This window comes from Propithecus coquereli, unplaced genomic scaffold (genome assembly GCF_000956105.1).
Source record: "Propithecus coquereli isolate 6110/MARCELLA unplaced genomic scaffold, Pcoq_1.0 Scaffold137, whole genome shotgun sequence".
NCBI classification, from domain to species: domain Eukaryota; kingdom Metazoa; phylum Chordata; class Mammalia; order Primates; family Indriidae; genus Propithecus; species Propithecus coquereli.
The window spans coordinates 6068201-6078312 of NW_012137969.1; the positions used below are offsets into that span (position 1 = coordinate 6068201).

At 62.6% G+C, this 10112-nt stretch overlaps 1 protein-coding gene across 1 annotated transcript in view; it reads left to right on the plus strand.

The window, feature by feature from the left end:
* TTYH3 (tweety family member 3) overlaps positions 1-10085 on the plus strand; it is a 29999-nt gene extending 19914 nt beyond the window's left edge. Inside the window, exons 8-14 of the mRNA XM_012639134.1 lie at positions 325-380; positions 984-1076; positions 1976-2068; positions 2288-2424; positions 4297-4470; positions 4939-5014; positions 7438-10085. Coding sequence (XP_012494588.1) covers positions 325-380; positions 984-1076; positions 1976-2068; positions 2288-2424; positions 4297-4470; positions 4939-5014; positions 7438-7512 — 704 coding nt within the window. The 3' untranslated portion in view covers positions 7513-10085. The remainder of the gene's footprint in view (positions 1-324; positions 381-983; positions 1077-1975; positions 2069-2287; positions 2425-4296; positions 4471-4938; positions 5015-7437) is intronic.
* Positions 10086-10112: the final 27 nt, after the last annotated feature.

Consider the following 10112-nt stretch of genomic DNA (forward strand, 5'->3'; position numbering starts at 1 on the left):
CTTTATGTTTCTGAGAACTTTTATTAGTTTTTCAACTTTTAAATCCTTCTTTTTTTCTTTAACATCCTTTTATAATTGGAAGACCTAAACTTGTAGAGAGGTCTGAAGGTGGAACCCAGGCAAGGGGCAGGTGTGTGGGGACCCCGGGCTTGTTGAGGCTGGATGGGAGCCCGGAGCCCAGCGCTGGGTGCAGGGGCAGGTGCAGGCGCAGGTGCACGCAGACACACATGTGACATGCATGCATGCAGATACACACGCACACGTACGCAGTCACATGCTCACCATCAGCCCTCTGGGCTCGGCTGCTGCGCCTTCTCTCTGCAGATATCCTGCAGTACTACCTGGCCTGCTCACCCCGTGCTGCCAACCCCTTCCAGCAGGTGAGAGTGCGGCTGGCCCTAGGGGGCCAGGGGCGGGGGCTGGGGTGTGCAGGGACAGTCTGAAGCACCCCGTTTCTGGGTGGGAGAGGCCCTGCAGCCTGCAGGACTCTGGGTGCTGTGGGAGGTAGCTGGATGGGGGCTGTGCTGGGGTTACTACCCTGTGCCCTAGGCACAGCATTTTGGGGTTACCTGGTTAACATATCCCCATCCCTGGGACTCCTGGGGCTGCCCGTGGTGTGCGTGAAAGGGGCCCGGGGACACCTGCAGAGCAGCGGTCTGTTCAGGTGGCCTACCGGGGAGTCTGTGGGTCTGCAGCACCAGCACGAGCTGGCCAAGCCCTGGCCCCACTGCCTGTCATTTCTCTGTGCCTGCTGGGCCCCCTAGGTCCTGGGGACTGTTCGTCTGCCCTGAGGATGCTGGGCTTTGCTCCCTGAAGTGATGCCTGCTTCGAGTTACCGCCGCAGGGCAGCCAGGGAGGGGTGCCGTGTTGGCCCTCTGAGCGGGCTGCCCTGTTGGGGGCCTGAGGAGGGAGGGAGGGAGGGAGGGAGGGAGAGGCAGGCTGGCCCCCGCCCCACTGCCATCAGCCGCCTCTCCCTGGAGCAGAAGCTGTCGGGCAGCCACAAGGCACTGGTGGAGATGCAGGACATCGTGGTCGAGCTCCTGAGGAGTGTCGCCCAGGAGCACCCTGCTACCAAGGTGAGGACCTGCAAGGGGGAGAGGAGGTGCAGGCAGGGACCTTCTTTTCTCCACATGAAAGGAATTTGGGGTACAAACACAGCTCAGGGCAAATTTGGGAAAGGCAGTGGGCTGGCCAGACGGGGACCTGGTATTAGGGCTGGGGGTGGTTCCTGTTTTCTCCCCACCCTTTTTACCTTCCTTCCCTCCCTCCTCATTCCTTCTCCCTGGGGTTTTGGGTAGGTTTTTAAAAATAATTTTGTTGGCCGGGCATGGTGGCTCGTGCCTGTAATCCCAGCACTTTGGGAGGCCAAGATGGGAGGATCACTTGAGCCCAGGAGTTTAGACCAGCCTGGGCAACATAGCAAGACCCCATCTCTACAAAAATTTTTTAAAAAATTAGCCAGGTGTGATGTACGCCTGTAGTCCCAAGCTACTTGGGAGGCTGAGGCAGGAGGCAAGCACAGTTGCACTACAGGATCAGGCTCACTCTGCACAGAGAGTTTTGTATGCTGTTGTCACTTAACACATCCTGAGAATTTTCCCTTGTCTTTAACTGTCCTTTAAAATACGATTTTTGAAGCCAGAACAAGTCCCGCGTCAGCAGACGTGCGGGTGGTTTGCTGTTTCTCTTACAATAAAGAGAAGTCTGTCTTCATGTGGTGGTGGCCACACTGGACAGGCACCTGTGGGTCCTCATGTCCTCGGCAGGCCCCGTGAGTCCAGGGCACACTCTGGGGTCGCCATTTCTGAACACCTAGGATCCTCAGGGCTTGCCCCAAGACCCCAGGGTTGAGGGTGGTGGTCTCAAAGGCAGGTTGTGGGATGGAGGGAGACCTGGGGGGCTCTCAAGAGGGTGCGGCTGGTGTGGGGTCCCCTTCCAAATGAGGTGCTGACCTTGCCTGGTGCCTGTGCTCCAGGACCCCCTGCTCCGTGTCCAGGAGGTGCTGAATGGCACGGAGGTGAACCTGCAGCACCTCACCGCCCTGGTGGACTGCCGCAGCCTGCATCTGGTGAGAGCCCGCTGCTTGGCAGAGGCATTGTGGCCCGGGGGCAGGGAGCAGGCAGGCAGGCACTCGGGAGGATGGAGACTCATGGACAGACAGTGGGTCCTCAGCTTGGCCTCAGCGGTGGGTGGTCCAGGACACCATGGCTGGGCCAAGGGCCTCACACTGCCTGTCCCCGCCTCTCCTGTCTCTGGATCTTGCCATCTCGTCCCCACCTGGGCTCAGGACTACGTGCAGGCGCTGACCGGCTTCTGCTACGACAGCGTCGAGGGCCTCATCTACCTGGCCCTCTTCTCCTTCGTCACTGCCCTCATGTTCAGCTCCATCGTCTGCAGCGTTCCACACACCTGGCAGCAGAAGAGGTGAGGGGCTCAGAGCGGTGCTGGAGCCAGGCCGCACAGCATGCAGGACTTTCAGGGGCGTGCCCTTCTGAGCACCCATGGCCCAGTCCCCAGAGGTGAGGGACAAATGCCTCCTCTCCTCCTAGCACTCTCTAGGCCTGTGTAGCATCTCTGAGGCCACCAGCTCCCAGGTGAGCATCCCCATTTCACAGAAGGAAACTGAGCCTAGAGGAGCTCCTGGCCTGGGTCACACGAGTCCAGGGCAGGCCGGGAGGACTCTGCCCCTCCTGGGCAGGCATCCCCCACCCTGGGGTGCAGAGCTGTGGGTGGGAAGGCAGCTAGCTGTGCAGACTCAGCTTCCGCAGGAGGCAATCCAGGTGGTCGTGGCCTCCAGCTAGGTGACCAGGATAAGAGCCAGCTCCCCAGGAGCTGCTGTGTGCTTATCTTTGAAGTGGGGGTCCTGGTGGCTCCTGCCTCAGTCTCCCCACTCAGTACTGGGTTGAGTGGTGTCTGGGGGTGCCAGGCTCCTTCCATTGCTGAGGTGCCCATGGCTCATCTTTCAGACTCTCCATCCTCCCTCCAGTTGGGGCTGTGGCAGCTTCTTTGTGGCCCAGCTTGCATGGCAAGTAGCTCAGCTCAGATTTCTTTCTTTGTCCAGATTTCTATTCTGTTATCTCCATTGTGGTGGTTGTGGTGATGATAGTGATTGTGGTGGTGACAAAGAGATGGTCGTGGTGATGGTGGTGATGGTGGGGGTGATGATGATGGTCATGGTGATGGATGATCGTGTGTGTTGGTGGTGGTGATGGTGATAGTGGTGATCATGATGGTCATGGTGATGATGGTGATGATGGTGATGGTGATGATGGTGATGGTGGTGATGATGGTGGTGATGGTGATGATGATGGTGATGGTGATGATGGTGATGGTGGTGATGATGGTGGTGATGGTGATGATGATGGTGATGGCAGTGATGGTGATGGTGGTAATAATGATAGTGGTGGTGATGATGGTGATGGTGGTGGTGGTGGTGATGGTAGTGATAGTGATGATGAAGGTGATGATGATGATGGTGGTGGTGGTGATGGTTGCAGTGGTGATAAAGATGGCAGATAGGAGTAGCTACAAGCACAGCCCTGAAACCACATGGCCAGTTCACATCCTGGCTCTATCCCTGCTTTATTGTGTGACTGTGGGCAAGTCTCTTAACCACCCTGGGCCTCAATTTCCGTAACTGTGAAAAGGGAATTATAAGAGGACACCTTGAGGGGCGGGTGAGCTCTAGGTAAACCACTATGTGTGAGGGCCCTGCTGTAAGCTTGACTGGTGGTCACCACTCAGCCACCAGCAACCACTGTCCTCACCACCAAGAACTCAGCCCAGCATCCCATCTGGGCCCAGGCGTGGCATGGAGGGCTCCAGAGTGGCAGAGGCCTGGCCCACAGTCCCTCGCCCCGCCCTGCAGCAGCCTGCAAGGAGTACGACAGGAAGCCAGAGGGCAGCAGGGCAGGGAGAGCTGGCTCAGGCCATTCCAGGGTGCACATGGTCCCCGATGATCCCTGCAGAGCCAAAGGAGGACATGACAGCCTCCAGGCACTGGCCTTCTGTGCTCCCCCAGGAGGGGCCCTGCGCCCTTCTTTTAATAAGCAGAGAGCATCACCATGTGCAGGCCACAATACAGGGCCTGGCACTCAGGTGACCCTTGGGTCTGTCAGCACCCCAGGGAACAAGGCTGGACACAGAGCCATGGGACCTGCCCACAGTCCTGCAGTGCGTACATGGCTGAGCCAGGGCTGGGACCATGGGTATCTGCATCAGAGCTGACCGCCGTGGGTCTTGTGGCGGCTCCTTCTTGTCAGGGCCTGAGCCTGGGCTGGGTGTCCCTCCCTGCAGAGGCCCTGATGAGGATGGGGAGGAGGAGGCCGCCCCAGGGCCGCGGCAGACCCACGACAGCCTCTACCGTGTCCACATGCCCAGCCTGTACAGCTGCGGGAGCAGCTACGGCAGTGAGACCAGCATCCCAGCTGCAGCCCACACTGTCAGCAATGCTCCGGTCACCGAGTACATGTGAGTCCTGGAGAGCAGGCCAGGGTCAGCCTAGGTGGGGCCAGGCATAGCCAAGTCCCTGGGCAGGCGCCCATACTTATGACATGGGGTCAGCCTGGTCTGGCCTGCCTCCTGCTCTCGGGAACCTGGGCAGGGGCCATGGGGAGGCATGCAGTCAGAGGGAGGTTCCGCATCTAGGGCACAAGGATGCTGTGGCCAAGGACCCCGGGCCCTGGCTACATGGTGGGCTCTGGCTAGGGCAGGCGGGCCCCCATGGGACCTCCAGAGCCCTTGGTTACTGTGCCAGCTGCCCAGGCTCCCAGTGAGAACAATGTGCCCACACCTGTGGAAGGCAGGATCGAAGGCGGTGCTGGGCAGAGCTGGCTGGGCACGGGCTCTGCCTGGCTCTAAGATGGGGCCTCTCAACCCGGATCTGGGACCACTGTGGCCACCGGTCACTCACAGTCACTCTCTTCCCTCCTGCCTCAGGAGCCAGAATGCCAATTTCCAGAATCCCCGCTGTGAGAACACCCCACTCATTGGGCGTGAATCCCCACCACCCTCAGTAAGTGTTGGGGCAGGAGGGTGGGTAGGGGTACCCTCAGCCTCAGAGAGGGTCTGCTGTGCCGCTGCCTCGGTGGTCTGGTACGGCTCTCACAGGCAGTGTGGCCTCTGGGGGCAGCTATGAGCATCCAGCGCTGGGGACCAAGAGGGTTCTCTCTAGCCAGAGCCTCTTGCAGAGCGCCTGCTCTCAGTGGACCGGGCCAGGCGGGCCCGCCTGCTCCTCCCAGCTGACCTTCAGGCACACTGGGGCCAGAGTGGGCCAGCTGCCTGGCAGGTCAGCTCTTGGGCCTTGTCTTGGGGAAGGGGAGTGGGTGGGCAGGGTGTGACCCTGGAGGAGCTCTCCTGGCTCACCTGGGCCCTGGCATCTGTCTCTTCCCACTCCACTGGCCTCTGGACTGTGGGGGCCTCCCCTTCCACACCCCTGCTCCCAGCGACCCGGGCCTGGGACCCTTCCTCTTTCTGCCTTGACTCTTTTCCCGAGTGTCCACCTGGCCTCGGCCCGTGGCTGCTCCAGAGTCCAGGGCATCCAAAGAGTACTGGGACCTGGGGTTCCCTGTGACCGTGGGATAGAGATGAAGACAGTCGAGGGCAGGGTGGTTTTGGTGCCAAAGAGAAGCAGTTTGTGGAGAGGCTGGGGGGAGGGGACTGGGCTGGAAGGACAGAGGCCAAAGGCTGTTTTGCTTCCGAAATACCTGCCTCGTGGCCGCCACCATTGTGCCTGCAGCACAGAGCTGGCCCTGGGGTGCCCAGGAGCAGGGCCCAGAGGCCCAGAGGCCCAGAGGCCATCCCAAGCCATAGGCCCCCATGTCACTCAGCCACCCTCGTCCTCCTCACACGTCCCCACGGCCTGCTCCCACCGGGTCCCGCGCCCCGGTGTTGAGGCTGCCCTCTCTCTCTCTCTCCTGCACCCCACCCCCCGGGCCCTCCTAGCGCTATCTGGCTGCCCTGGACTCTGGCAGCCACGCGGGCTGGCAGTTTAAGCCCATGGACAGCGCGCGAACGCTGTGGTAGCTGTGCCCTCAGAGTGACAGGTACTGACCCACCGGGTCCCCCACCCCGCACGGCCGCCCGCCTGCGCCTCCATGCCTCTGCCCTGTGCTCACTGCCACCCCTCTCCGGCGCTGGCCTTGGGCTCCATCAGTCCTGCTCCCGCCTGCTGGGCCAGCTCTGGGCGGCACAGCCCAGCCACACACAGACCTGAATGCGGGCCTCACAGCAGGGGCACGAGCCCCCTTCAGACTCTGCCACCAGCTGCAAGTGGTCCTAGGCCCTCTTGTCACCTCCCAGTGAGGAAACCACCCACCCAGGCCCTTGTGTCTCCTGGGCTTGGGTTAGAGAGCAGGGCTCGGCCCCTGGGTGTGTGGCCTTGTGTTGGCCCTTCCCCACCCCGTGCCCCTGCCCCGCTGCATGTCCCTGGAATGACATGGCTCCTGGGGCCACTGCTCCTCCTTCCTGCCGCTCCTCACAGCCGCCCGGCAGGCTGCTCACACCTTGTGTCCGAGGAGGGCTCTCAGGGGCCCAGGGAGCATCGTCCCTTGGGATCTGAGGACTCTGGGGAAGGGCCTGGGGCCGCTGGGGTTCTGGAGCCCATTTGGAGTGCATGGGCAATCCTGCCCAGCCCCTTACCCTGGTGACCCTTGGCACATGCCTTGGCCTTTGCCCCCCATGGGCATGTGGGCCTGAGCACACACCTCGGCCACACACCCACATGTACACCTGTGCACTCACTTGCACACACACGTGCACTGCTCGAGGTTGTGAGGGTGGTCAGGTGTGCGGCCATCTACAGAGCCAGGTGCATGGTGCTGCCCCTCCAGCTGCCTCTGTCCGAGTCCAGGCCCCTGGGAGTGAGGGACAGGGCACACACCACCTGCTCATCCCCACACCACGCTCCAGCCAGAGGGCCTTTGTGGCTTCTGGGGGTGACGGGGCAGAGCAGCTGTGAGGGAAGGCTGGGGTGCCCCCAGGCTGGGGCCTCCTACTCCTGTGGGCTTAGCCCCTGGGGCCTTTGGCCTGGCTTCAGGAGGACCGTGCCTGGCACAGGGGTGGCCTGTGTGCAGCCTTCCTGTCCTGGGCACGGTGCACAGTTAGGGTCTTTGAGCACTGGACATGGGAGTGGCAGAGCTCTGCCTGGCCTGAGGCCCAAATGCCAGCCATGTGGGCGTTGGGGGCCAAATGTGCTCCTCTACTGGGGGAGGAGACTGGTCTCGGGGCAGGCTTCTGTGCCCTGGGGGCTGCCACCTCCCTCCGCCCTAGCCGGCCCTCCCAGAACCCCTCCCCGTGGGGATTGTCAGCCAGGCCTTGTGCTGTCACATTCTACCCCCAGGGTTGGCTCTGGCTTCCAGAGCCAGGACCAGCTGAGGAGGCCCCAGCATGCCTGGTGTGCCCAGCGCCCTCTGACCAGCACCCCCTGTCTCCCTGCAGTACACCTCCAGCATGAGAGCCAAATACCTCGCCACGAGCCAGCCTCGCCCCGACTCCAGCGGCAGTGGCCACTAGACCGCGCTCCAGGCAGCCACCCGCCCCACGTGCCAATTGCCCCCTCCCCGTGCCAGCACTGCCGCTTCCACCCAGGGCCGACCCCGGACCTCTGCACACCACGCCAGGCCCGCCTCGGACAGACGCATCTGCAGGCCGCTTGCCCCTCCTCTCCCCTGCCCACAGGGGCACAGTTGAGAATCGGGGGCTCTGGACCCGTGCCCCCAACTTGAGTCACACATGTGAACACTGCTGCCAGCACCCCTGCCCTGCACGGCCACCCTCTGCCCCTGGATTCACCAAGCCCACTCCTCTGGGCAGGTGCTTGTGCCGTGACACGTTCCCTCCCTCTGCAGCTGATACCACTCTTACCCCTCCACCCCTACCTGCACCCTGGCCTGTGCTGTCCCTGCTGGGCCCGTTCCCTCCTGCAGCTCTGACGCCACCTGCCCGGGTGCTTCTGTGGACCCCTTCTTAGTTCACAGGCATGGCAGGAGCCCTCTGTGCTGGGCATCCCCTGGCCACCGAGGGACAGGGCACACACCACCTGCTCGTCCCTGCACCGCAGACTTTCTCATGGCCCCCACGCACCCATCTCTCTGCAGTGTCTGTGGCACCCTCCTCGCCCGTGTGGCCCAGCTGACCACAGCTCGCCTCTCCTGCCAGCTGCCGGAGCCTCTCGGGGCCCTCTCTGCTTCCTGCCACCTCTCTCTCCCTCAGCGCCTGCCCTGTGGAGGCACCAGCCCTCCCGTCTCCCAGGGCTGGCCTCCTTCTTGGTGCCAAACTCCCTCCCTCAACCCCAGAGACTGGGCAGCTTCATCTGGTTCATTTTTTGCACTAACTACATTTGTCATCTCCAGGGCAGGCCAGGGCTGCGGGCTGAGGGGACCACCGGCCCCTTCCCTCCCTTCTTGGTTCTGTTTCCATCCACGACAGGTGCAGTCCCCGGAGCCCTGGCTGGGAATGTGCCCTCAGCCCCTGCCACCCTCCCAGGACTAACCACTAACCTCACTCCCAGCTCCACGGGCGCCCCTGGCTGAAAGCCAGCGAGTGTGACCCCCAAGTTCAGGCTGGAGCCGAGGCCCAGCACAGCTGGCCAGGAGCCGGGGCTGGGGTAGCTGTTTCTTCGTGAGGTGCTGCTGGGGAGGGGCCCTAGACCAACAGGTGGCCCAGAGGGCCTGGAGACCGCTCCCTGGGCAGCTGCTATCCCAGGAGGGCTGCATCCTTGGCAATGAATATCCCACGGGCTGTGGACTGGGGTCATTACGGCCTCGATCTCCCTCCTGTGAAGCGGGAACATGGCTTCCCTAAGGTGCTTTTGGCTCTAGTGTACGATGTTTGCTTCCTGCTGTGGAGGGTAGAACCACCCCCAAATCAGGACTGGGAAGTTCTGCCCCTTCCAGCCCCATCCCTGACCCAGACAGCGGGGCCAAATACGTGTGCCAAGGCCAGGGGCAGCCAGAGGGCCGCTGGACAGCCATGCGCAGGGGTCGAGGCCGGGCCCGCAGGGAAGGGGGCAGGAAGCCCCAGCAGTTTACAGACACGTGGTTCTCCCTCCTGGAACAGCAGGGCAGCTCCCTGTACCAGAAATGTCCTCAACCCTCCCCAGGCCAGCTCCCTCTGCCCCTCCTCCGTGACCCCCCCTTCCTTTGTGCTGGTGTCTGGGACCAAAAGGGGGGAGGGGGAGGGGAGCCAGTGGGCCGGGGGCCCTAAGCCTGGGCGTCTGAGCCCCCCGGGCATGACCAAACCTCGTGGAGGAGGCTGCTCCAGGCCCTGCCGGGCCGTCATTCTGAGCCACACAGGGCGCAGCCGACCCGCCCTGGGAGCTTTCCTGACTGCGGGTCAGGAGGGGGCACTGGACCCCTGCCTGGGTGCCCGCGGAGCACCTGTGACTGCTCAGAAGCACAAATGCTGCCCGCGGCCGAGAGGCTGCCGCAAGGTGAATGTACATAGCATGAGAGGCGGGCGCTGCCCGGACGTGGCTGTGACCCCGTGCTGTCTTGGGACTCCCGACTGTCGTGTGCGTGCGTGCCCCGTCTGACTTTTTACTCACCGAGGTTGAAGACAGGAAAAGGGAAAATCAAAAGGGGTTCAAACCCCACCTCAGTAGTGGCGGGGAGCGGCTCCCGTCAGCGGTTTTCTTTCTGTCCTGAGTGCCGCGTTCCCAACCCCCCATCCCAGCGACCTCTCCACACCTACTGGGGGCGTCAGGCCAGGGCCACCTGCCCATGGCCAGCCCCACGCTCACCACACCAGTGGGCCTTGCCTGCCCGGGCCCTGCATCATGGGAGTGGGGCAGGGAGGGCCTGGACCACCTGGTGGGCTCCTGGGTGCCCCCTCCCCTGTCCCCGCCCCCGCAGGTCTGGGTAGACGAAGGGCCTGGTTAGGAGCCCCCGACCCTTTCCCTGCCTCGCCCACCCACCCATCTCACTATGCAATCCAGTTCCAAGCACCATCCCCTCCTGCCCCGGGACCTGGCTCGCCCAGCCTGGGAGGTGGTTACTTGGCCCCAGATGCCAGGGCAGGCGGGGGGCAGGGCCTTCTGTGGGGGTCTCTGGTTTGGCCATAATGGTTGTGTGCCGCACCACTTCCGATTTGTTCCATATTATATATATAAAATC